Here is a 27,669-nt window from a genome sequence, read left to right on the forward strand (position 1 = left end):
AACACAGGAATAAATGACATTTTAAAGTATATTCAAACTATTCCAATTATTTTTATTATTATAATAATCATATACAAACTGTTGAATAGTACCGTATTTTGAATTATGCATACCATTATGTAGTGTTTTAGGGTTGAAAGAAATGTCTGGAAAACACTAGTAATATTTTCCTTCAGATTTATTTATTTATTTGTTTCTTACAGTGTACTGTACATGAAGATGACTTTGTTGTCATGGTAACCTGTGATCAGAACAGGCAAGGTGCAGAAACTTCCAGTAGCTTGACTGAATTAAACAGTGTGTATAGGAATACTGTGTAATGTATGTCTGAACAATGAGTAAGCCTTTCCAGTGTGATTTGTTCAAATGGTGGTCAAAAGCTGATGACATGGATATTTACTCAGTTGCTGAATGAGGCATCAGGTGATGAGAAGCATGTAATGGGGGTGTTTTCATGTATGTGATGAATGATATGTGGGTTGTGGCTTGTGTTTTCTTTTGTGCTGGAGAAGCAGACAGCTGCTTCTCATTCTGTGTTCTGGTCTCTCTTTTTCTCTCTCATCAGCATGACCACCACAAACAAGACCAAACTTAACGAGACCACCAGCTTGGTTAGGCCGAGTGATGACAGCAAACAGGTAAGTCTCATTTTCAGCGTCTTAGTATTTTGATGAAAAGCTAATTTAATTATGAACAACATTTTGATTCAGAACTGTTTGCATAAAACATTTACACTAATTATGTGCTAATGGTTTATATATATATATTTATGGATATATTTTTGTTGTATACTGGATTATACAGAGGCCTCAAAAAGTAAGACACATAAAAATGAAGGATATATTTTTGTTGTATACTGGATTATACAGAGGCCTCAAAAAGTAAGACACATAAAAATGAACAAATTTCATTTTCAATTCCAAATACTGTATGCAGCAATTCAGAGTTAAAGCTAATGAGATAATTAGGTGATTAATTAAGTGATGATTGACCTTTATTGAAGACACCTGATGTTAACAAGCAAAATCACCAAAGGAGAAAAAAAAAAAAGTCACCATTATTGTGGTTAGTGTTTGCTTTAATTGGGATCTTGACCCTTAAATTTCTAACATTAGATTTTGTTTGGTTGTTGTAACTGTGTTATAACAGCCAGACAAACCAGATGAAACGTGATCATGTGGTGCTGATTATGCTTTGAAATAATCATCATGTAGAGACCAGAATAACTGAGTTAGGTTTTTTTTTTATTGATTACGCCAACATTGTGAACAATATCAGATCTGGCATTTTTGGTATAATCAGTATAATCAATAAGTTTTTAAAGCTTACTTTGATCAAAAACTTCAAAAAATACTTTAACTTAGACACAGACATCAAGAATTAGCGTGAGAATCACAACAACGGTATATAAAAGCATAAACAGATTATTCCAACAGATGCTTTTGAACATTTGTAGTGTTTTTAACTCAGCAGAGAAGCTGATTTGGGCAGGGTTTCCCCTTCCATTTGTGTTGAGTGTGCTGAAGTGGTCTGGACAGAAGTGGTGCTTGAGGTTTAATCAGATTATTAGATGGGACTGCATGTGCCTTGTAGCTCTTAAATGCCAGGCCAACCTGTTATCATAATATTTCCATGCAGTTTTCAATTCTGTGGTCTTTGGTTGAAACATGATCAGTGCTTGGCATCACACATCAATTAATGTTCACATTTCTATCCCAGAAATGATATCAAATCACAAACCTTTCATGCATATTCTTGTAATGTAGTAGTGACACTGCAATTAATGGAACAAACTAATTTGATATGCTTTGTTATGTAATACAGTCAGGGACAGAAGATACTCTGATAGGCTAACTTTAATATAAACGTTAGATTAAATCTTAAACTTAATTTTAACAAAATCTTAACCTAATTTTAATTTATTGGAAACTTTTGTCTCAAAACAGAAAATTAAGCTTAACATAAAATCTAATTCGGTTTAGTGAATCAATGTAATTCAATAATTAACATGTGACCTCTGAGCAATATATTTAATAAGCTTTTTGGCTGAATTTTGGACAAGTGTGGATCTGTTTCATCTCTCAATAATTAACATGTAAAATCCATAATTCTAGCTAATAAGATCCAATTTCCCTATTTTACAAATATAAAAATCAAAGTAATAAAACAAATGTTAAGGAAGACAGTCAACATGAATCTCATATAACATAAAACAACAATAAATTAACAAAACAATATAATAAATTAGAAACCAAAAAAATTAATTTATAAATATAAAGTTTATCATATAAATACCATATTTATTTATAAGAGTTTTATACAGCAAGCCTTTAGGATGACAGTGAAAAAAATATAATATTTAGAAAATAATATATAATATACTTAAAAATTACCCTACAATTATATTACATTACAAATATACATTTTTATTCCAAATTACACGCTTCAATATGAAACAAATAAGAACTACTATAAGTGTAAGCATTGTGATAAGTCCTGCAATTAAACCAATGTGCAGAGACGTTTTTTCATCAGTCATAATTGAGGAAGCATCTGTTTATGAGGGAAAGCAAGAAAGATCAAGTCATACTGATGTCAATCATGTCATAACATACTGCATACTTATTTTATATTAAATAATATATATATATTTTAAATAGTGTATTATCATAGGAATGTTTGTGATCTATTCTTACCCCATGTAAGGACCATCGGTTCTTGAAGACTGCTGTGCTTTATTTGACAGGAGTAGTTTTGTGTAGCGTCAGATAACAGAATTGTCACCTGAATTTGGTATGTTTGGTCATGATTTGGCAGGAGGCCTGTTGATATCCCATCTAAGGCTGGCTGTCCATTAACCATCCACTCTACAGTGATTTCTTTAGGGTAAAATCCCGTCACCACACAGTTCAGAGCTCCAGCACGCTTATGACTGATCACAGCTTTAGGGCGAACTGTAAGCGCAGATGAAACACAAACAATCAACAAGATTATAAAAATACATTAAGCTGAGTACAATGTGTTTTTGTTAAACGTAAAACCAGTTTATCAAGCTGTATGTAACCTGGTTGGATGCATGAATATCTATAATCAACAACACTGGATACATTTAAACACGCACAAACACACTTGCCTTTCTGGTCAAGTATTGTTCTGCTGTGTTCATAGAACTTCTTGAGCCGAGGAACACAATCACGATGAATGTATATGAGATTATTGTGATTCCAGAGCTCAAACCTGTTTAGAATGTTCTTAATGTCCAGATCCTGTGGCAAATATGAGTACCATTGAGGGCTGTCCATATCCATAGAGAGACTATACTCTCCATCGGCTGAAAAATGATACAGTCCACTTGATGTTCCATTATGGCTCAGCTGACAGCCATACATTAACTGCAAGAGTGGACCTAAAAATACAAAATCATCATTTAATTAGAACTGGAACCATTTTTAGGAATCTTTTTCATTCCTACTATGCAATAAAATATTAGTGGAGGACCAATTTGCTGCAACGTTGCGGAATATTGGTCTCTATTGAAAAGGCAGACAAAAGCTATTGTGATTTTGAGCGTAGTAACTCTCTTCCCATTACATAGTCTTGGATTAATGTAATATTTGCAGTTATTAAATCTACAACTCTGTGTGCAGAAGCTGATAAATTTGATGAATTCTTGTATGACAACCATACTGTAAGCCTAAACACAGTTATTTTATTTCTGCAAACATACCCAACTAAAAGTTTTAAATTTACTGTTGAATATTGTGAAGGTTATGCAAGTTAAAACTCTTTTTCCTTTTCTTTTTTATAAACAAGTGACTTTGATTTTGTTTGTACAATCATAGTGTGAAAACCTTTCTTCAACATAAATTTCTGTCCTCTTTTTCCTTACATAATCATTTTGTCATTTTATTAATATTACTACAAAAGTGTTTCAAGATATAACAAGACAAAATTAAATGAGTAAAATTTCTTATTTAATCCCAAAAGCTGCCAGATCAGATTGGTGCTGTCTCACAAGGCCACTACGCCACCTACTGTTTAAAACATGTTTAAATTTACATAGTTCTTGATGGGATAGATGACTGAAGTTACAAACTGTTAGTCATCTATAGAGATTATGTGGAAAATGGTTGTTTATTGGCAATAAACTGTACCTACAGCATATCAATATTATATCATTTATTAAAACACCCTCATACAATGCACATTTTTGTCAGTCAAAATGTGTATAATATTATACTAAAATTATTTAGTATAACAAGTATTCATATATTTATTTTCTTCTGGTTGATAGTGAAAGAGATTAACAAAACTACCAGTAACAAAACCTACCTTTCAACCCCAAGGTTAAATTTGAATATCTTGAAAACAGGTTGAAATAGCCCGTTTTAAAGTTCGTGCAATCCCTAAGATCTCTCCAGACAGTGGACAGAGATTCCAGTTGGCCAAAGGGATGTGAAAATACATCAGTGGTGCTGTCATAAGTAAATACTCTGTAATCGTCAAGCATGCCATATGATGAGTATTTAGGTAGATATTGATGACCGGGAGCAAATGTCACATATATGATCAAACTGTGATGTCCTGTGGGGGGAAAAAAGACAAGAAAAAAATTATACATTGCTCATGTGACAAGTATTTTATAAATACTTTGCAGTGCTTATGAACTTTTGTGAAGCTTTGTATATTGATGATTATCTCACGTTGACTGCTTTAATCATAAATGTACAACCCACCAGAATATTCTGCATGCAAAGCCACCAGGGAGGACAGCAACAAAAACTGCAATAATATTCAGGAAAATATGTAAACAGAAAGAAAGAACTATTGAGGCAAATATGTAAACAAAGAATGCAAAGCCACCAGGGAGGACAGCAACAAAAACTGCAATAATATTCAGGAAAATATGTAAACAGAAAGAAAATTGTATTGAAAATGAATATATTAATATAGTACTGTTGAAGTGTTCATCTTGTTGGTAGGCTAATTGTTCGGTTCATTGTTATAATAATTTTTTTCTTCTTAGAGGAAGCTAATAATATACAGCCTAACATTAAAACAGTCCACATTTAAGCTCAAATCAATGTCATTATGTCCATGTATTTATTTCTTTGGTAAGTAGCCAAAGAAAAACTAACTATCGAGATCGAACATTTAAGACTAAACTTCGAAAAATCGAAAGGCTATAATAATGGAACGGTAAAAAAAAAATCTTGGAGCAACAAAAGGTGGAAAAACTAGATAAGAAAAGATAAGATAACCGCTTAGATTGAAGGTTGTTTTTAAATGTAACATGAAAAAGTTAATAATTCAACGGTTTCAGAGCAGGAACCCATCATGATTTACTCGAGGTAGGTTTGCACAGATGCTGTCAGTGTCATGTGATCTGAAACAGGACGACAGTAGGTTGTTCAGACACGGGAATAAGCTATCAAGTTCCAAACAGCACAATAGCTTATAAATCTGATGACATTTTGTCATGTTATATGCCTACTTATAAATGCTAATACAAAACATTTGAGCAAGTATTTTAGTGGATTTGCAAAAAGACTACATGATATTTAATTATTTAGGTAACTTAAGTTGCCAAACCTGTCTTACTCGTGTTGACATCGTGTCGTAACATCCAGTGATAGCGCAGTACAGATACTTTTGTTTTCGACGCCCCAGTTTACAGAACACAAACGGCAAATTTACCAGTCCATAATCTGGTTGAGACACTCCCACTGATAATCGCTCTGATGTCGATGCACTGTTTGCACTGTCTAAACTTGTTGAAGCAGCTTCCAACAGATAACCAGCATATACAATATCACAAATCCATCCTGAGATGTTGCTACGATACAAGGTGCGGTTAGCAGCCAGCGTCAACATTTGCTGAAATCCTATTGGTCAAACGCTCTCCATATTTGGGTAATTGACGTGACATCATGGCTTTACTGTCAACCACGATTAATTTCAAGATACTCTGATATTGATGATTTATGTTCCTTTTGTGAAAGTAAGAGAGACCTGTTGACTCATTTGTTCTTTGAATGTAAAATTGTCCAAAACTTTTGGATGGGATTGGCAAAATTTAATTATAATTTAGTAAAGGTTAATTACATTTTTACATTAAAAGATATTATTGTGCATTATGAAAACAAAACTAACAAATGTCTTGAATACATTGTTAATTTATTTATATTGCTGGCAAAATTTTATAAGCAGAAAAAGTTTAAATGAATCCCCTTTGTTTGTTGTTTATTGTTCAGTTTGATTATTTTATGTCTTCTTTGAAACTGATAAAAAAAATCAATTAATATGTTTAAAATATTATGATGATATTTTTGGATCCCGTTACCACTTAGACTATTATTTAATGCTATGCTTTGTTCGGTACTTGTTTCTCCCTTAAATAATAATAATAATGATAATAATAATAATAATAAATAAAAATATAACTAAATACTTTACAATTTATCAAATTTTTCCATTAGTGTTTTTTAATTTAGCTGCATCAAGCGACATAGTTTCCATGGGCTCAAATTAAAAGATTAATTAATTAATAAGAAAATAAAATAAAATATTTTATATTTAAGCTTTTCCAAAAATCATTGTATTTAACATATAAACAAATTATGTTATATGTATGTACAGACGTCTGTGCCACGTGCAGTCTTGTCTTTAATGTTTAACTGGAATCTGTTTGGTGTTGGGTTACTGATACGATGACAAATTCGGCTGTATAAATAAGGCAAAATTGCTTTGCATCATTGCGCAAAAAAGGAAGTTCTGTTTTAGGACATTTCAAAGTAATCATGTGATTACTGCTCAAGTGAAAACAGAGAAATCAGCTCGTATGACTCAATACTTGATTACTACAAATGATCTCTGTTACAACTATTTAAGGTATTTATTATCTGAGAATTGTATGAGAATTGTTTCTTCGTTAAGTATTTTATTTTACCATGAAAAAAAAAAAAAAATAGAAAAAACTCGGACCTTTGAATCTTTACTAACTACCCACTCCAACAAATTCTTAGCAGTACACATCCAGTTCACCAGAGGGCAGAATTACACAGTGCTAAATAAGTACAGTCACCTATCATTACCTACTTAGTACTGTCTTTTTGTGCCTGAGTTAGTCATAGAAAGATTTCTTAGTCTATTATGATGTGAGTTTATTTTTCCATTTTTGCTTACCAAGAGGAAGAACAACATTGCCTTGTTGTCACCAGTTATTCACCAGGATCGTGGGGAGTCGTGACATCTCTGAGTCCAGTTTTGTTGTCGATTTGTTCTCTATTCCCTCCCCTCAGCAGGGTTCTTATAGAAAATATTATTCCTTATGAATAAGAGCCTGAAGCTCAGTGACTAGACCGGAGAGACTCTCTCTGTAAAAATAGATAGTGGAGACGTAATCTGTCCCTTATTGCATACTTCCTTCGTCAAACAGTCCCACCCAGATGAAAAAAAAAACAAACAAAAATAAAAAAAAACCGGTAGGTGGAACTTTTACTTAACATCTTTTAATTATGCAATGCACTTATTCATTTCTTGCATCATTTGTCTTTTAATGCTTTTATGTAATCCTATATGCCACCTGCGCCTTAATCTATTATTAATAAGTCTCAGTTAATTAAGGATAAATTTGCATGAGTGATAATTATTAATAATTTAAAAAATATATATTTTTCCTTTAGAGTGGGTATAGCGTTGTCACACGTAACTTTTAATGCCTGTCTCTTACATTTATTAATTATACACACACACACACACACACACACACACACACACAAATTTGCGTCACCTTTTTGAATAATATAGGCCTATATATCATGTAGATGCTCAAGTTAGATTGTTTGTGTCCAGTGTCTAGATTACAACGATTAAAAGTCGACGCATTTGCGTCACCTTTTTGAATACGTGCAGTCAATCGGGACCCGTTTCGTATCATGCGTGTACACATCGTCATTCGGACAGCGGTAACTAAGCAACAGCCAATCAGAGCCTGTGAGAGAGTTTATAATAAGCGCTTTACTCCACTGATGGCAGTTCTCTGAGCGCACCTGACAGACTCAAAGACGATAAAAGATCGACTAACAGAAGACATGATGACGAATTGAATGATACATTGTGGATTTTAAATTGTAATTTATTCGCTTTTTTGTTAAGTGGATTTTGGTACTGCAGTTTTACACCACAACGAAAAGAAGAAAATAATTATCCCGTCTTTTTTTTTTTTTTTTATTTTTTTACCTGCCACAATGGAGTCTAATAAAAAGGTAATGTTATATTGCCTGCCTTACAACACTAGTGTAGTGATAGTTTGCCAGTAGTAGACTACCAGAGGAATATGATTAGATGGGAGAGAGTTTCAGTAAATACATCCAAGAAAGAAAAACTAGATTTGTCTTATTCTGTCATTTTAAAAAAGAAATAGAAAAAAAAGAAAGAAAATGAAAGCACACTTCATTTTGACTGACAGAACTGATAAATCTCTTTAACGCTCATTTATATTTTTGAGTTGAGGTTTGTATGCGTCTGTACCTAGACAAATAGTAAAACTTTATTATTTTTTTTATCAATCAAACAAATCCTGTTTTTGTCTCCAGCAACAAAGATTTCATGTCATTAGATTTAAACCCTTAAGTAATGGAAATGCGTAGTAAAGCCTTCTAAGACCTCTCAAACCACAGACTTAGAGGAGAAACAGATGAATTACATCAGCCTTTTGTGTCATTGATATAAGACTCATTTATCTTGTTTGCCAGGAAAAGTAAAGTGATGAAAATACTTTGTAATTGATTAATGTATATACAAAAACAAAAAAATTAACAAATAACAATAAAACAATGACAATCATAACTTATCAAAACTAAACTAAAAGAAAATAGAACATAAATTCTCTTAAAAAGTTATTAAGTGTTAAAGAAGAAGTGCTGCTGTAAACCCTTTGAAGTCTAAACCCCTTTGATTCAGTGGCTTAGTGGGGCTTGCATTGCTTATTTTCTATATGTTTATTTATTTCATCAAGAATGTTAAGCTTCTAAGGACTTGAGGATAATGTTAGTCAGTAAACATTGGCAAATGCACATCAGTTTAGTTGTTTTTATGCATGCAAATTATTGCAACTGCAATTAATTTCATGTATTAACCTGTGGTTACATAATATTTAACAAGCTTTAAGTGTTACTTGTAAACACAGGCGCTTCAGTCTGTGGTCGAGTCAGAACTGTACCGAGCATGAAAGCCAGGGGGCGCAATTCTCCAACAGTAAACCTGCCATGACCGTGATTTTCTATTACAAGAAACACAGCGTTTCTGCAGTAGGCAGGGGACAGATTAAAATACTATTACAAGGCTACTGATGTAACCTTCTTAAGCTTGAGAATAACTAGTGTTTTCTACATATGACAGGTAGAGGGCTGGATTCCCAGAATAATATTCAGGCCTATATTCTCAACATTTTTAGTTGAAGGGTTTTTGCTTTTTAATACACAATTGTAGAGTGTTACTCCAGTTGAGAACAGAACTGTTATTTAGGGTAAGAATGCTTAGGAGCATGTTTGAAATCACAATGCCGGGTTTAGCAGTATTTTATATTGTTAATCCAACCCACGATGAAGTCATTGTCTTTGAAGGCCTGTTGAGCCTGTTATGTAAAGACCTGTGGTTGTTGGAGTGAATTGGAATAAGAGGCTGGAGTTGTTGGGGTACGTGTGCGTGAGTTGGTTCAGGTGCTGCCGGATCTGTAACAGGATCATAATCAACAGGGTTTCCCTCATTCAACATCTTGCATGTTGCTGCTTAGTGGGTTCTCGGTTCTGTGGAATAAACCATTGTTCACGTGTAGGTTAAAATAATAATAATAATAAAAATTTGAACAGTTAAATTTTTTATTTATTTATATTCTTTACCCAAACAGCAAAGCTGTGAAAGGAATGGAAGGGGGTCCGTGTAACGCTTCACAATTCAATTTTCAGACCACATGGTGCAAATGCAAAAATGCAAAAATGAAGAATTCTGTAAAACAGAATTCTGTTTTACAGTTTACATCTCACAATTTTTATTTTGTTTCTGCCACAGATTTTTTTTCTCACTATTGTGAGTTTATAACTTGCAATTAAGATTTTTCTTCTTAGAATTGCAAGTTTATATCTATTATATATATACCATTTTTATTCAGTGGCAGAAATATGCTTCCATATTTTAGTAGTATAATGCTATAAACAGGAAAATTCTCTATATTGTTCATTAAAAATCAGCAGGATTAAATTGTTAATTGCGAACCAAATTAAAATATTTCTGTATAGTTTAACTGAAATGCTGAAATTAACTGAACTGAAATTCTTCTACCTTTATAGCAGTTGACTCTTCAGCTGCTGATGGCTGTTGGGACTGCTGTGATTGGCTCCTTGCAGTTTGGCTACAACACAGGAGTCATCAATGCCCCTCAGAAGGTGAACAATTTTAAACGTTTAACTACAGACATGACACATAATTTGTCATATAAGCACTTAGGTATCAGCATATGGCTATTTGACAAATAGATATTTGGGTATGTTCCCCTATATTCATTTTTTGTAGTATTGTTGCTGTTTGTATGTTAGTGTTATTATGTAATACATCTAATTTTAGATAAGCTGCAGACTGTATGCTGTATTAGTCTTCCTTCCAGCATAGCCTATTAAGATATGCTGATTCACACGTGCAGAGCGTTCTAATAATAGACCAGCATTACCGAAGTAGTAGGCAAATAGATTTCTCTTTCAAAGATACTTTTATGTGCATGACGTAATAAAAAGTTATTAGATTTCCCTTTAGTTTGCAACAAATATGTTAGTTTTTTAACCATGAACGATGAATGAATAAATGTAAAAAAATTAAAAAAATTTATGCATCCTTGCTTAATAATTCTATTTATTTATTTATTTATTTATTTTTCAAATAAATCTGACCCCAAACTTTTAAATGGTAGTTCACATGTTCAGTGTAATAGCATGCAGGAAATGTTTAGTAGTGAAGAGTTTTGACTATTCTTTTGTATGTTTTATTTTTTTCTTGTTTCATATTTATTGAGGAAGAAACTGTTAGGTCGCAACAATAAGCCGATGTTTAATCTAGATCATAAGCCTGTTTTTACAGTTTTGTATGTTTGATGATTAACTTAATCAAGCTTAATTAAGCAGCTTCTTATGCAGTCTGTTCTGACGCTGTAGTCAGTAAGTACTGCTCCCTTTGCTGACTCTAATGTAGAACTGCTGGAGCAAATGACTGTTGACTGAAGTTGCAATGTCAAAAAAATCCAATTTATTTAATAACAGAGTGTAATTCTTACTTATTCAAGTGAAATTTTGCATTGAAATGAAATATCAAATAATCACCCTACCTAATGATTTTCCGTTTTAGATCATCGAGACTTTCTACAATGAGACGTGGCATAAAAGGTATTCAGAGTACATGCTGTCAACCACTCTAACTACACTCTGGTCCGTATCAGTGGCCATTTTCTCAGTAGGTGGCATTTTCGGCTCCTTCTCAGTTGGGCTGTTTGTAAACCGCTTTGGCAGGTAACTTGACTATCCAACCAGAACTTTACAAATACTTCACTTTTATCCAGAATTCATGTGTCTTTAAACTCTCTCTTTCTGATCTTTCAACAGGAGGAACTCAATGCTCATTGTTAATGTTCTGGCCTTCATAGCTGCTGCGTTAATGGGCTTTTCCAAGCTGGCTGAATCCTGGGAGATGCTTATTATTGGACGCTTTATAGTGGGCCTTTACTCTGGCCTGTCCACAGGCTTTGTACCAATGTATGTCGGAGAAATTGCCCCAACTTCATTACGTGGGGCACTGGGCACACTTCATCAGCTTGGCATTGTCATTGGCATCCTCATAGCACAGGTTAATTAAATAATTTATTTTATTTTGAGAACACCTTTAGCAATCATTGAGACTTTTACATTGTATAGATAGATAGGACCTTTGTGCTTTCTTGTGTACTTCATTAGAAACACTCCTGCTTTGTTCTGTAGATCTTTGGTATGAAAGAAATCATGGGGACCCCTACAATGTGGCCCTTCCTATTTGGCTTTACTTTCATCCCAGCCTTACTCCAGTGTGCCCTGCTGCCTTTCTGCCCCGAGAGCCCACGCTACCTCCTCATCAACCAGAACGAGGAGGCCAAAGCCAAGACTGGTGAGTTTTTAATACTCAAATTAAGATGTTTCCTAGGGTTTCTCCAGTCAGCCTAACACACTGATTTCCACAGTGCTGAAGAAGCTCCTTGGCACTGAAGATGTGGATGCAGACATGCAGGAGATGAGGGAAGAGAGCAGGCAGATGATGAGGGAGAAGAAGGTCACCATCCCTGAGCTGTTCCGCTCATCGCTCTACCGCCAGCCCATCTTCATTGCCATCATGCTGCAGCTCTCTCAGCAGCTCTCTGGTATCAATGCTGTACGTTTTCCTGTTTATTTCTTTATCTAGGATTCATCTGTAGTTCCATCTATCTACCTTTCAATTAAATTCTATTGCTTGTTGTATTAGAAATACCAGCTACTGAAAAATGATAAATCCAAGTTTACCAATATGCCAGTTAATGCAATAAATAAATAAATAAATAAATAAATATAAATATATAAGGCAAAATAAAACAATAAACACACATAATTTGATATGTAGTAGTATTGTTAAGTACTAATAAATATATAATATAAACCCATTATCAGTCAAAAGTTTGGAATAATTGAGATTTTTGAATGTTTTTGAAAGTGCGTATTAGAATGATTTATGATAATGTGACACTGAAGACTGGAGTAATGGCTGCTAAAAATTCAGCTTTGCCATCAAAACTAAGTATACATTACATTTTCATTTTAATATATGTGTCTTAAGTCACTGGGGTATATTTGTAGCAATAGCCAAAAAAACATTGTATGGGTCAAAATTATCAATTTTTCTTTTATGCCAAAAATCATTAGGATATTAAGTAAAGATCATGTTCCATGAAGATATTTTGTAAATTGCCTACCGTAAATATATCAAAACTTTGATTAGTAATATGCATTGTTAAGAATTCATTTGGACAATTTCTAAGGCGATTTTCTCAGTATTTTTATTTTTTTTGCACCCTCAGATTCCAGATTTTCAAACAGTATCTCAGCCAAATATTGTCCGATCCTAATAAACCTTACATCAATGGAAAGCTTATTTATTCAGCTTTCAGATAATATATGAATCTCAATTTCGACTCAATTTTTGTGGTCTAGGGTCACATATATTCTAATTCTAAATTGTAATACGTAATATGTAATATGTCACAATTTTATTGTTTTTATTGTATTTTTTCATCAAACAATTGCAGTAACATGAAACATATGTTTGTTTGTTTACAAATCATTTATTCCAACCAATTAAAATAAATAAAAAAAAACACATGAACTTGCATGAGATGTTTGTTTGTTCATCTACCAGTAATTTGTCCCAGCTAATATAAATAAATAATATTACAGCGAATTACAATGCTAGTTAGTTGGCCATTGGTGCACCTATTAATATTCAGCTATAGCTGTCAAGTCTCTACATTTACAGTGATTTGCATGTTAAGTGCATGTAATTGTGTTTTTCAGGTTTTTTATTTCTCCACTGGTATTTTTGAGAAAGCAGGGGTGTCTGAGCCGGTCTATGCCACCATTGGTACTGGAGTTGTTAACACAGCATTCACAGTTGTATCTGTAAGTTAGTAACAACATGATTCCTGTGATTTGTCCTTTGTTGAGGCTCATGACAGTGTTTTGGTTGAAAACGATTGTATTCCTCTCTAATTTAGCTGTTCATAGTGGAGCGAGTTGGTCGAAGGTCATTACATCTTATTGGGCTGATGGGAATGGCTGTGTCTTCTGTTCTCATGACCATAGCTATGGCGCTACTAGTATGTACATGCTTACATTGATGTACTATATTCCTGTTAATGTGTACACTGGTGTTTAATGGTGTTTATTCGCTAACCGTCCTTTGCAGGATCAAGTGAAATGGATGTCGTATGTCAGCATCATAGCCATCTTCAGTTTTGTGGCATTTTTCGAGATCGGACCAGGCCCAATCCCATGGTTCATTGTGGCAGAACTCTTCAGTCAAGGTCCCCGGCCTTCTGCCATCGCTGTTGCTGGTTTCTCCAACTGGTTTGCTAACTTTTTGGTGGGAATGTGCTTCCAGTATGTTGAGGTATGGAAACATGAACACAGTTATAGTCTTTCTTTTCTCGTTGTTCTCACATTTCTTTAAATGCTCAGGTTTTTTTTTCTTTTTCTGTTGATAGGAACTGACAGGCCCGTACGTTTTCATCATCTTCACTATCTTCCTGCTGATATTCTTCGTCTTCACCTACTTTAAAGTTCCTGAGACCAAAGGCCGGACATTTGAAGAGATCTCTGCGAGCTTCCGCTCAGGGGCAGAGAAATATACCCAAGATGATCTGAACACACTGGGGGCAGATGCCCAGCTCTGAGTGCTACGTCACGTTTATACAGTAATGTTATAAACCAAGTGAGTGTCCTCGGCTATAGCATTATGGGTATGTTCAAAATGGCAAAGTACTATATTACTTCTAATAGGAATGCAGTAGGTTATGAAGTGTTTACTATGCACTAGTGATGTCACGATACTGAAATTTCTAACTTTAATACGATACCTTGAAAACATCAATATACAAAACCATTTTTGATATCACAGGGAAAAACTGCATAAAATTTGAGATTTTTATTAAAAGATAATATGACAAGGCTAGAACATGACAATTATGTATATTCTTGCATTAATGAAATCTTCTTGAGGTGGTAAAACACTGGAGAAAAACTTACACTGTACACTGGAAACAAGCTTATGGATTTACATATGTTTACTTCCTTTTTTATGAGAAGTATTATTTTTGGTATTTTGTTACCCAGAATAGGGTGGTGTGAGCATTATGGAGTGCTATAAACACATGTAATGCAAGCATTTAATACAGTATAAAATACTGTAAAATGATATATTTTCTGCCCCATTCTGTGATGTGAAGTGAGTTTGGAGTTGGTATCGGTGTATCGATACTGTGGAAAAAGAGTTTTAAAACCGTCTTATGATTGAAATCGTTTCAGATATTTCAGTATTGATATGTATCGAAAAATACTACTATTATGCAGATTTTCTGATTACATTGAATGCTCATATGACTTTACTACATTTGACAAACTGTGCAATATTTGACCAGTATACACTGCCTTTCAGTAGTTGCTCATTATTTTACTGGACTGACAAAAGTATGAATATTTGTTTACAAAATTGTATTAAACATTGCAAAATTACCATATTTATTTCTGAGATTGTAACCAAAAACCTCTCTCTAACGTAAAATATCCGACATTGTGACAACAGTGTACCATACTACAGTTAAATTTTTTTTTTTACATACCATACTATTATATTTTTACATATCATACTGTAAAAATAATATGTAGCATACAGTATGGTTTAGCATGCAGTATGCAGGATTTTAGTATTCCATTCATAACTTTCCCACTGTCTTCAGATACAGTGGCACAGGAAGTCCTACTTTTTTGCTCACACCAACTGTTTTCTTAATTGTTTATTTTCTCATACTGAAATGGAGAATATTATCTAAAAATAATAATCACAATTACCACATGAATATGAATAAGAAGATTAGTGTACATTTGTGTGCTATTAGATCATTTGAATGATTCAGTTCACACAATTCATCTTATATATGTATATTGTAACATATATATATATATATATATATATATATATATTATAGTATTAATTTAGAATTTTAGATTTGTTTTGCTATTGTCCAGTCAACAGTTGAACTGTAGCTTTACAAATGAGTATCAAGAGCTTAACTACAAAAATAATTCAATCTCAAAACATCTACATCTACATTGCTGTCCTTCTGCTTTTCAGAAGTGTCAATTAGGGTTTCCAATACGATGAGGTTTAATATCTTTTCAAATCGGACCAATCTTATTTTGACCTCCAGTAAATTAACTCAACTAATATTTTTGAAAATTATATTTCAGATTTGTGCATAGTGTTTGATGTCTGTGTGATGAGGAGGATTTAGTATATTGTTTATTTTTCAGAAGTGCAATAATTGTTCACGTCCTGTCTATTTATTCCACATATTGCTAAGCATTATGAATGAAACAGACTTCTAATATGTCTTATGTAAAAAAAATATATATATATTTTTTTGTATAAGAGTGGTTTCACTTAACATGGCATAGACTGACAGAGCCATTCATCCAGAGGATGAAAATATGTTCAGGTTTACTAAAGCATATTTTTTTAAATAGATGTGCTTAGTATTTTAAATTTTCTAAACTTCCTAAAAGATGCGATAGGGTTTTGTTCGGTATGTCAATGAAATTGTATTAGAAATCCAAGACAAATGTGCCAAGACATTTTTGTTAAGTTTCTGTTTGGTTCAGTGCTTAGCAAAAATGTCACATAAAGGTGTTTAAAACATTAAAATGCATAAAGCCACAATTATGCTCAAGACCAAAAGATGGCAGCATTTCTCACTGCAATAGTCCTGGCTTTTGATTGTGGGATGTATAAGAAACATTTGGTTCTTCAAAGGAACTGATTTGGAGAAATTTGACATTACAGCACTTGCACCAACGGATCTTCTGCAGTCAATGGGTGCCATCAGAATGAGAGAAAATGTGCATTTGGACCTACTGTAGTTAGAGTTTAGTGTCCAGTCTGTCGATTGCTAGCAAAATCCTCTTAACATAATGGACAGAGACAACACCATCGGGTGTCTTGTGATTTTGTTATAAAGCGACAGATTGCAGCATCCTGCCAGAATAAATAAAGGCTTTTACTATGTGTTGATGGGATATCAACAATTCTAGTGGGAACTAAAATATTGTAGCACTCAACACTGGCATAAATGTTTACACTATAAAATCCAACAGTTATCATTGTACCATGAATTTCCTCAGGGACAAAATCAATGAGAAACAGAAAAACTGATGTCCATTCTATGCCATATTAAAGATAAAACAAAGCTTTAAAATGCAGACACTGCAGATTGAATGCTGACATAGTGTACATAACCTGAATTGATTTTTCAAAATAAAATAAAATAAAAAAACGGGAAGAAGAAATCCATTAGTCTGCATGCTGTGCAGTCATGCAGACACAGTCTCCTGAAGAGATTATTAATTGCTTTTTCTCTCCAGCTCCTGTTCTCATTTTCAGCTCCACTCCTTTTCAAATCAGAGCATCATAGCCAAAATCCCACCACATTACAGTTTCATAGCAGCGGAAAATATTTTCTCAACCCCTTTCAAGATTAGAGGAACAAACAAACAAAATCCTTAAGTAAATAATTTACCTTAAGTAAAGGCTATGCCTTGAGGCAGAACTAGGCCACAGAATGCATTGCGTATAATGAATCTAGTGAGAGAGTTGTAGTATGACTTCGCTTTGCAGTCCGCTAATTAAATTTACTCCTTAGTTGGATGTACAGCTCGAGACATGGTCCTACTTTTAACAATAACCTAACCTATTAACAACAAACCATAAAACCCATAAAAGACAGACTATAAAACCTAAGAGAGAACACAGAGACTGAATTGTGAATTGCATTGTGCTTTATATTACAGCATTTTCTCAATTTCAACTTTTGCTTCAATGTATAGTTTTTATGTATTATTTATTTTTTGAATTTATGATTTTGTGAATTAGTTCAATGTATTATGTCTAAACATGTACATAAACATCTACAGTACACACACACTGAAATATTATTTGGTTTAAAATGACATTCTTTTACATCTTTTAGTTTGCCTTTTATATTGTAAATTAATATTCACATGGAACATATTTTAATCATTTTATTTGCAGCTGAAATTATTTAGAGAACCTTTAATATTTCTGTTTGTTATACCACTCCCTTAATTGAGAATTGGGAGAATTCTTTTAAATATTATATATAAATATGTGTCAGAATGTGGAAAACAAGGTGTGACAAATTAAAGTAAATAAAAATATATTTTCTTCATATTGGTATGTTGCTGTGTACTGTCTAAATATGGAATCAATCAATTTAACTTTGTTACTGACTGGCATAATGAGAGATTTAATGCTGGATTTAAGTGCTAGGCTGCTGACTGGTGATCTGAAAGATAGACATTAAAGGGCTTTTTTGTTTAAGTGCTTTCCTACGAATATCCTCCAGCCATGTGAAATTCCCACAAACCACTTCAGATCGCACTTCATGTAATGCCACAATGAGATTGCTTCTTGATTCAAATAAATAATATCATATGCCATCTACTGATCTTCATGTGATCTTCAAGGTGAAATTATTGAAATAAAATGTGAAATTACGAAAATGTTGCAGGTGTTGAATTCATATTTTTTAGACTGAAGAGTGGAGTGTTTTGATACATTGGTGCTTATAATACTATTAAACTTTGAATACAAAACTCAAGTACAAATACTAAAACTGTTCAATGAGTCAAACAAGATTAAAGCTGCTTTGTTTTAGGCACCATGATTGACTTGAAACAGAGTATTGTGGTTACTTTATTCAATCTCTCAGAAAGAATATAAGATTATTCTGATAAGTTGTTAAAATCAAACTGCAGCCATGACTTAAATATAAACAGCTATCTTTGCTGGAGATAACTTTGATCATTTTACTCTGAGAGCTTCATTTGCATATGAGGAGAGGTTCGTTGCATCTTCACAGAGCTGGTGGGGCACATGGATGATGCACTTTCTCTTGACCAGATGCCTTTTTAGTTGTTCTTTATATTGAGACCAATGTCAGATTCCAGAGATATGTTTTTGCATGAGCATCCACGTATGTGTTGGGCATTTAAATATTTCATGGTGTTTTCATTATTTATGAAACTGCAAGAACAGTGTGTGCTTCCCGCTCTGCATTTCAGCTAAAGGAACTCATGCTAAGTTGCTTTTATGTAATCGTTCTCTCTAGCTGTTCATTTCATTCACTGTGTGAATTTATTCTCTATGATTTCACCCTATAACAACAAAAGGCATACTGAACATTACAGGAATCCAAAAACGTTGTAGTGTGAAAAATTTCAAATGTGCTTAAATAACTGAAATGACACAAAGAGACATTGGAAAAAACACTAAACTACGCTTCACTTGAGTTCATTTTATAAATAACAGCAAAGGAGAATGCTATATATCGAATTAATACATATACTTATTTATTTTGATGTTGTTTACTAAAATTAACTGTTTTATATAATGTTTTATACATATTTTCAGCTCTATAGCCAGGCACAGTTGGATGGAAAAATGGATGGAAATTATTTAAAAGGACAACAACAGTCAGGAAAAGAAACAAAATTGAAATATATACCTAATCACAGATACATTATACATCAGCACCAAAAGCTATTTAATGACTAATGTACTTGTGGTGCAAATGAACTCACTCCTTTCTTTTCCAGCATCAACAATTCATAGCGCAAGTGCCTTTTCCATCAAATATACATTAAAATAGGCCAGCCTGTCTTGGATTGCTTCCTCCCAGGAAGATCTGGGTTGAGGATGAATGATGTCCAAAGTTGGTAGAATAGGAATGCTCAAAACACCCTGCAATACAGATACATACAGTAAAATAATAAATAAAATAATACAGAAAAACTCCTCAGTTCTTTATTCATGCATGAGGAACCAAATAAAGTCAGATTTGTTGCCTTCGCACAATTGCACTTGTTCAGGAAGGCAGTCTTGACACTGACGGCGCTGTAATTATTTCCTGATAATTACAGGGTACGGTTAAAAAAAAAGAAAAAGAAAAAGATTTTCCAACTCTCTGGATGGCAGCAATTATAAGAGCAATTTGTATCATGTCCTCCAGTCCCTGCCATGCAACAAAGAGCTTTGACATTATTGTCTGGTACTCCTCCGCTTCTCTACGGCTCCAACGAGGAAAAAAGCTCTGAATTTCATTAAGGCAAAGATAATGACTATGTATAAGACTGGTTCAGGGCATGAGAGGTGTGATTAGCTTTCTCTCTCCAAATACTGAGCCGTAGGGCTGGGCTGAAGGAACTGGGGGAGGGCACATGTGTTAGAAGGTTTGGTTGTTCTCTATTATGGGCTGAAAAGCACTCCTGAGGGGCCGTCTTTGATGTGTGTTGTGGAGGTCAGAGAGTCAGCCAGGGATGATGTGAAGGGATTAGAATTGAGATAAACACATGAAAAAAAATTCAATGACTTTCACTGTACAAGCCCATCCACTGCTGTGGGTGGAGTGGAACTGTTAGATTGCTTCAAGCAGAAGCGTGTCCCCCACATGTCCCCTCAGATTTCAGAGTCAAGTGGATTTTAGTTCAGTGATGCATCTTATGAGTACAAATAGTGAAAAAATGCATTTATTCACCTTCATGTTGTTTCACAACTGTATGACTTTCTTCTGTGGAACACAAAAGAAAATACTGTCTCTGAAAATAGTGTTTTTTGTCCATACAATGTTGCTTTAACCTTTGAGAAAAAAATTCTTCAAAATATCTTCTTTTGAGTTTTGCAAAAGAAGTCTTACAGGTTTGAAATGACATAACCGTGAGTACAATAACAGAATTTTCATTTTGGGTTAAATTACCCCTTTAACCCTTATATTATGTTCTAGGTCAATTTGACTCAAACTCATTTTAAATTGTCAGAAATACTGGTTAAACCAGAATGCCTTTTTCTGTCTTTGTGGAATCTGCAAATTAATTTGACCTGCAAATGTCATGGTTAAAAAAAAACCCATTTGAGGATATTTATATTAGCATTTATGATTTTGGTAGATACTTTTAATTAAAGAAATGAATGTTGTGTTGAAGGCATAAATTTGTATCAGTTCATGCATGTGAATTTGGCTGGGATTAAAATCTATGATATTGGTGTTGCATGCGCTATACTATTTGAGCTTCAGGAAAGCACATGCACAAAGCATTCTAAAGTTTAACTTTAAAATGAAATTTTAAAATACTGTTATCAATATTTCTTTTTTTTTAAATCATGGTTTCATTTAACGTGTGAGAAGTATTAATGTTAAAGGTTTACTGTTTTTTTTTATTTATTTTTTTTTTTATAAATAATAGTGTGATTATTAGAGAATTGTATTAGGGTCAATTTAACCTGTAACATAATGATCATACCTATAATTTTAAGATAATACAGCAAAGACATAAATGAAAACTATGTTTAAAAAGCTCCCACACTCACCTCAGTCCACCATAACACTGTAACCAGTGTGATCTCTCGTGCATAAAGGCAAGGTCTGTGCACTGTATTTGACAGGAGCCTGTGTGTCTATGGATACAGATGTGCATTTCAAAAGGAAAACCATCCTATTATTTCCATTTGTGATATGCTGCACATGAATTTAAAATTGACGAATGCCAAATAATAAATAACTCATCACCTAAAATAACAAAAAACAAAAAAGAAAATTGAAAAAAAATTGATAAAGAATGCATGTGTAGTCATATTGTACATGTGATCTAGCTGGCGGCAATAGAGTGAATACGTCATGTTATTGAGCATCATAATGTAATAAAGAATGATTATCCAAAGATGATGAATGATGATCAACTAATTTAAAAATATATATTCTAATCAGAAGCACTGTCCATTTTTACCATTAAGACCAAAACATACTCTTCACAATACTTGAACACAGTCACATCTTGCTATACAAGATCCTTTTTGAGTGCAAAATGTGTCAGAGGCCAAATTAGTCCACTTCCAAAATCGCATAGTCTCAGAGTAGGTACTTATTTTGAATAATTAAAAAAAATAAAACAATAAAAGTAGGTATATATAGTATGATTGTGTGTAATATGAATGTAATCTGGACATACTACATTCGCCATATTGTCATCGTCATGTGACCTACCAGTATTAGTTGTGTCCACATATGTAATAGATATATTAAAAAAAGCACCCAACATGGCAACATGGCAGATGTAGTATGTATCGGATGTAGTTTGTTCGAATTTCATTCATACTGCCCATATTCGTACAATATAGAACATACTTTTTTAAAAGATGTGAAGTAGGTTTCAAAACAAATGTAGTAACTACTAGACAGCATAAGCGATTTCAGGCAGATTTTTTTTTTCAGGTCACCTACTGCCATGGAACAGCAATAGTTTGAAGAGAATCTTGCTATGCAAATTTGTATTGTTTACGCAACTTACAGGCTCAAAACAACAGTGATCATTCAATGGCTGCTGCATGATTAAGCTCTGGTGAGGCCTTGGACAATTATGTGATAAACTGAACAATCCACAACTCTGATGGCAAATATGTGGGCATAGCTGTATGGAAAAAGAAGACATGATTTTGCAAATATGGCATAGCAAACTTAAAAGAAAGGAAAACAAACCTTTCTGCAAAAATATGAAGTGACTGCATTAGCCAATGACTTCTGTTCCCCACTTTTGACCTAGCAGTACGCACATTCATTTTTCCCTGGTGAAGTTTATATATCTTTTAAGCTTGTTAAATAACTTTTTCTCAATCATTTGTCAAGAGCAAGAAACAAAGAATTAGCTGCTTCTTTTTACATTCAAAGAATTGTCAGAAACATAGCCTACTGTGGAGACAGTTACTGCCATTTCAGAGAATAATGCAATTTTCCTGGAAAAGTAAATCATATCTAATATCACCACCTTAATCGCAAGTCATAAAGCATGCAGCATTAACTCTTCACCTTGTTTTTGTTGGTACCACTGATCATTAAATAAAATGTCAGAGTTACTTAGGGGTTTAGTGGGTCATTTCTCCAGCTCAGCACTCACCTCAAAACTGCAAAAGATGCAACGCCTTGACATCTGAAATGTCAGCGGCAGTGGTGATGTCATGTGGTTGCAGCTTGGGTCAGGAAATTTTATAATAACATACCTGAGGATTTTTAAAAGAAGAGAGCAATCAAGGATGCATTATTTCACTCATGGATACAAATTGGTTACATTTGATAAGTTAGAAAAAACAAGTAAAAAGTAAAAGTCTGAAATTCAGAGCCAAAAGCACTTTGTAGTGCAAGTGTATGTCCCATTTATATATGGACTAAACTGTAGTACTTAAACTCATGAAAAATAGCTGTGTTTCAAAAAACAATACGCTCACATAAGTGCTCAAAAAGGTCTCTTCAATATGACAGATAAATAAAATAATGTTAAGTAAAATTTAAAAAATCAAAGGCTTCTTGCACTAGCTGTGCTGGTTTCGGCCTCATTGCTGGCTGCAGTAATGTCCTCATCTCGTACAAAACACCAGCGATTAACAGCTACCTGCTAATGCACTCGCATTCACATAAAGAAGCCTTATTGACAAGTTTTGGTGAGTAAGAGCGAAATACAAAAGATATAGTACCTGTAATGCCGTGTAGATGGCAATATTGCTTTATTTGTAGCAGAAATAAACTGCTGCATTAAAAGCTAGGTGTGATGCAAAATGTAAAGAGAATTGCATGACTCATTACAAATGTAGTGGCGTAAAGAGTACATATAGCCTACCTCTTAAAAAAAGAGTAAAAGTTGCTAAAACCTTTGATACTCTGTAAAACTACAAAGTAGCCAAAAAGATACTCAAGTACAGTAAATAATTACATTTACTTAAACACTTTACATCACTGAATGGTGCAGGAATATTCAATTTCCACGATCATGACATCCAGATGTTCTCCTACAATGCTCAGTTGATAATACAAGTCTCAAGAAAGTCGATGCATAGTGTAGTAAAGTACATGTTTACCTTATATAATATACTCCAAAAAAAAAACATAAAATTCAGTATTGTAGTATTTCAGTTGCCTTATGTTGTGTCTGTGTAGGTCTATAGGCTAGTTCCACCTTTATTTGTTCCTCATAGAACGTTATTCGGGTAAACTATGCTCACAGGTGTTCTGCAGGCTCCTTTGTAATCCAGAATGATGGAGAACAGAGACGCCGCTGACGTGGACATCCGAAATATTTTGTTTACACAACCATTGAAAGCCCAGTATTGCATGTTTTGAACACTTCTTGAAATTCACCACGAAACTAGAGCCTACAGTATATGCATCCTGAATTTACAATTAATGGCTTCATAAAAACACATTTTAGGTTGAATCCCAATATCCAAAATCACATTTTTTGGTTTGCAGAGCCCTTGCACATCACAGCAGATCAGACACTAGATCTGTGAGGATAATTTGTTTTGAACAGGTTTCTGACCTTTTCCACTTTATGCTATTTTGCAAAATGCTCTTATGTCCTTCATGGAAAATTGTAAAAGGGTTGTTAAAATGGATGCCACCCATTCACAACAATGACAATATGGAGTTAAAAAACTAATTCAAACAAAACCAAAAAAATCAAACTCTAAAATGGGAATCTGGTGGTTAAAATCTCATTCCATCACATACATACACACACACACACACACACACACACACACACACACACACACACACACACACCACACACACACACACACACACACACACACATATATATATATATATATATATATATATATATATATATATATATATATATATACTGTATACACACACACCGTATATAATGTATATTATAATATAAACCGTGCATAGTAAAATTGAAGGGATTGGAAGTCTCCAGGGTTGATCACTATTTAAGTATATTATTCTGACAGCAGGACAATCTAAAATGTCAGTGGGTCGAACTCGGATCAGGGCTGTCAAATGTAGATGTCTCTACTCTACGGTGTCAATCTGAGAAGGAGTAGCCTACAGTTGTATGTGAGGAAGAGGAGAGCTCTGTATAATTCAGTAGCTACATCGCTGAACCGTCCTGCTACACCATCATACTGTAGCAGAGCATAAATGGACCTTTCCGTTGCTTGTGTTCTTACAGATGGTCTAGTTTAAGCGCAAAGTGAAGTCACCAGACTTCACATTGGTGACAACAAGAGAAGTAATCAAAAAAGACAGAACAAGGTAAGCCGACATACTTTTTATGCTTTACTATAATGTGAAGTGAGATATGGAAAAAATAAGGCAGAGAAATACAGCTTACGCGAGAGCATTGGCTTCTTTTTAAGCTTTATCTGTAATAATACAAAAAAAAATCTTGATAGCCTATCGGTGTTACATAGTTTTATTCGTATGACTATGATTAAAATATAGTAAGCTGCTTACATAGACCGTGTATTTTTTGAATGATTAGAGATATTCGTGCGTTTACTGATTTGGTAACCATAGCCTACTTCAAGCGCTCAAACATGCTGTCTTAGTTTTGAGAGACCGTCTAAATTCGAGTGCGTAGACTGTTATAGAATTATCGTGGATGTTTCTAATGACAGCGTGGCAGATGAATTTGGGTTATGAGGGTAGACTCTACCTGAGGCTGGTTTAATTTGATTATTGTCTCATTTTGACTTACAGGGTTAAGGCATGACATAAACACTGAGTTTCAGATGCTTAAGCCGTTTGTTGACTCATGCAGTGTACTATACAATACTACACAGTTATAGTGCGTGCTGTTGTGTGGATTGTCTCAAACAATCTATAATATTTTTCAGTGGTCTACTATTAACTGCCATCTTAATTTAGGATGAATTTACTTTTTTTTCCTAAAAGGACCAACTTTATTTTATGTGTGATATTTACTATTTACTAATATTTATTGTGGATAAAATGCACTTATTGTGTACATACACGTTTTTATGTTGTACTTATATTTAAAAATATATGTGCATGTAATTACATCTAATTAATTACACTGTTGACCCTACACCTTAACCCACCCATGAAACTAACCTAAACTGTATCCCACCTCGGTAGAAACTAAAGTGTTTTTTTTCCAGTCAATACAAACATATTCTACAATGACTTGTACATGCAAGTACACCGAATATAAAGTGGGACCATTTAAAATATTATTTAATATAGGCTATGAATCATCCTGACTGTTGGTTTGCATCATTTTTAAGGAATGGTTTGTCATTATTACTCATCTTTGTCTTTTTTCAAAAACATCTGACTTTTTATGCAGAATGCAAAAGGTTATTTTTCTAAAAAATATCCTGGTTGCTATGTTTAGTATAAAGAAACTGAGTGAGGACTGGGGCTGTCATGCTCCAAAAATAAAAAATCAAATAACTGTAGTGCATCCAAAAAGTAGTTCATATGACTCCTATATTTCAAGTCTCCTAAAGGATCAGCAGACTTTGTGTGAGGAACAGGCTGAAATGATGGTCGTTTACTGATAATCTTCGTCTACAGAGAGATATTTACTTTAGAACCGCTGTGGCTGGAGCATCTCAAGAACCTGATCAGTTGCAATGGAGAATGAATCATTTAGCCTGTATAACGGTATAAACCTTGCCTGTTTCTACATGAAACTATTACATGACTTCAGAAGGAGTTTTTTTGGCATCCTTTTTCAAGCTTGGTACGCTTCAGGGTTCTGAATGACATGAAGGTGAATAAATAATGACAGAATATTTCTATTTTTGAGTAAAATATTTATTTCAACTCAGTTCAGGTAGCAGTGTAATTTTCCAGTGTAAGTGCTAAGGAGATTATTGTAGCTGTCAGTCCACAAACACGCTACTTCTGTTGAACTAAGTTTGCTCCTTTTTAAAGATTTCTGAATTTCTGTGCTTTCATGGAGAGTTTGTAGTGAGTGTTTCTGAGCCTTTCTGTTTGATGCTGTATTCCTCTCATCTCAGTCACTACACAGAGAGCAGAGCTGCCTTTTGCTTGTCAGTGGTATTTCATAGGGGAAAAGGCACACTCTTATATTTTTCCATTCCCTAAACCATCTCAGCTGAAAGAATGATGGAAAATTAGAAGGTCTGTGGGTTACTTTCCATTTGCCTGAATATCAAAATATAGCCTATGGGGCATGTCAGTATGTTTGTTGTTGTTGTTGTTGAGAAAAAAAGATTCCATTTCTAATTAGCTAAAATCGATTTTAGAATGGATTTAATTCAGTCAAGTAGTGGTTGGTAGCAAGGACAGAAACTTTCTCTTTGATTAAAATAAAGCTTACAAGAATGAATTCTTTCAAGATGTGAAATATTCAACCTGGAACTCCCTTGAGAGATGTTGCTTTGTGGATACTGAATCTACAGTACATTATATCTATATGCAAATGCTGTTAAGACAAAGATACACACATCAAGTTGTTGTGTGGAGTAGAGAATTGTGAGACTGTTTGATTGGAGACTGTGGATTGAGGGAAGTGTACTCTTCTCTTGCTCTGATGCTCAAGTTTTAGCCTTGAGCTTTGCTGGTTTTCCAGAAGCCACACGAAAAAGGTTGAGTAGTCGAGATACAATTTTATATAAAATGTATAAATAAAATATTGTTTATCAAATTTATAAAGTATATATGTAATTAATTATATATAAATTATTAATACAATTAATAATTTATATTAATATAATTTTTATATTTATATTAATAATATAATTGATATAATTAATAATTAATATAATGTACTGAATAAGTTAATATTATAATAAAAAAAAAAAAAAAAAAAAAAAAAAAAATAAAAATAACACAAAGGGTTACATTAAAAGAAAAACTTTCAAATGTATCTGATTTTTTTTAACAAAAAAATATATTGTAATAATAAATATAAATATATATAAATATAG

At 33.5% G+C, this 27,669-nt stretch overlaps 3 protein-coding genes across 7 annotated transcripts in view; 2 read left to right on the forward strand and 1 right to left on the reverse strand.

Moving 5' to 3' along the window:
• The first annotated feature begins 551 nt into the window (after positions 1-551).
• Positions 552-15,332, forward strand: LOC122135085 (solute carrier family 2, facilitated glucose transporter member 1-like). Of its 2 annotated transcripts, none has more exons than XM_042713119.1 (10): positions 552-638; positions 10,350-10,445; positions 11,395-11,555; positions 11,649-11,889; positions 12,021-12,183; positions 12,257-12,444; positions 13,617-13,721; positions 13,817-13,918; positions 14,008-14,211; positions 14,306-15,332. In XM_042713119.1, the coding sequence occupies exons 1-10, from the start codon at positions 567-569 to the stop codon at positions 14,492-14,494; spliced, it is 1,521 nt and encodes a 506-aa protein (XP_042569053.1). In that variant the 5' UTR covers positions 552-566; the 3' UTR covers positions 14,495-15,332. The 2 variants fall into 2 exon arrangements, with proteins under 2 accessions (XP_042569053.1, XP_042569055.1); XM_042713121.1 differs by lacking the exon at positions 552-638 and adding an exon at positions 8,042-8,267.
• LOC109096127 (hereditary hemochromatosis protein homolog) lies at positions 2,017-7,391 on the reverse strand. Of its 4 annotated transcripts, none has more exons than XM_042713124.1 (6): positions 7,186-7,391; positions 4,737-4,782; positions 4,333-4,584; positions 3,134-3,406; positions 2,697-2,954; positions 2,017-2,553 (listed from the first exon to the last, which is right to left on the reverse strand). In XM_042713124.1, exons 1-6 carry the CDS (start codon positions 7,201-7,203, stop codon positions 2,411-2,413), a joined length of 990 nt encoding a protein of 329 aa, XP_042569058.1. In that variant the 5' UTR covers positions 7,204-7,391; the 3' UTR covers positions 2,017-2,410. The 4 variants fall into 4 exon arrangements, with proteins under 4 accessions (XP_042569058.1, XP_042569057.1, XP_042569056.1 ...); XM_042713123.1 differs by lacking the exon at positions 7,186-7,391 and adding an exon at positions 5,602-6,318; XM_042713122.1 differs by lacking the exon at positions 7,186-7,391 and adding an exon at positions 5,593-6,317.
• A 9,488-nt stretch (positions 15,333-24,820) lies between the features above and the next one.
• LOC109110193 (rap1 GTPase-activating protein 1-like) overlaps positions 24,821-27,669 on the forward strand; it is an 89,134-nt gene continuing 86,285 nt past the window's right edge. Inside the window, exon 1 of the mRNA XM_042713137.1 lies at positions 24,821-25,000. The gene's annotated coding sequence lies outside the window, so the exon portion shown is untranslated. The remainder of the gene's footprint in view (positions 25,001-27,669) is intronic.

This window comes from Cyprinus carpio, chromosome A23 (genome assembly GCF_018340385.1).
Source record: "Cyprinus carpio isolate SPL01 chromosome A23, ASM1834038v1, whole genome shotgun sequence".
NCBI classification, from domain to species: Eukaryota; Metazoa; Chordata; class Actinopteri; order Cypriniformes; family Cyprinidae; genus Cyprinus; species Cyprinus carpio.

Coding starts and splice junctions, on each gene's coding strand:
- LOC122135085 (XM_042713119.1), top strand. CDS start 567: ATGACCACCACAAACAAGACCAAACTTAACGAGACCACCAGCTTGGTT. Junction 639..10,349: donor CGAGTGATGACAGCAAACAG/GTAAGTCTCATT, acceptor CTACCTTTATAG/CAGTTGACTCTTCAGCTGCT. Junction 14,212..14,305: donor TGTGCTTCCAGTATGTTGAG/GTATGGAAACAT, acceptor TTCTGTTGATAG/GAACTGACAGGCCCGTACGT.
- LOC109096127 (XM_042713122.1), bottom strand. CDS start 5,874: ATGTTGACGCTGGCTGCTAACCGCACCTTGTATCGTAGCAACATCTCA. Junction 4,783..5,592: donor TGTCAACACGAGTAAGACAG/GTTTGGCAACTT, acceptor ATATTATTGCAG/TTTTTGTTGCTGTCCTCCCT. Junction 4,585..4,736: donor TTTGCATGCAGAATATTCTG/GTGGGTTGTACA, acceptor TTCCCCCCACAG/GACATCACAGTTTGATCATA.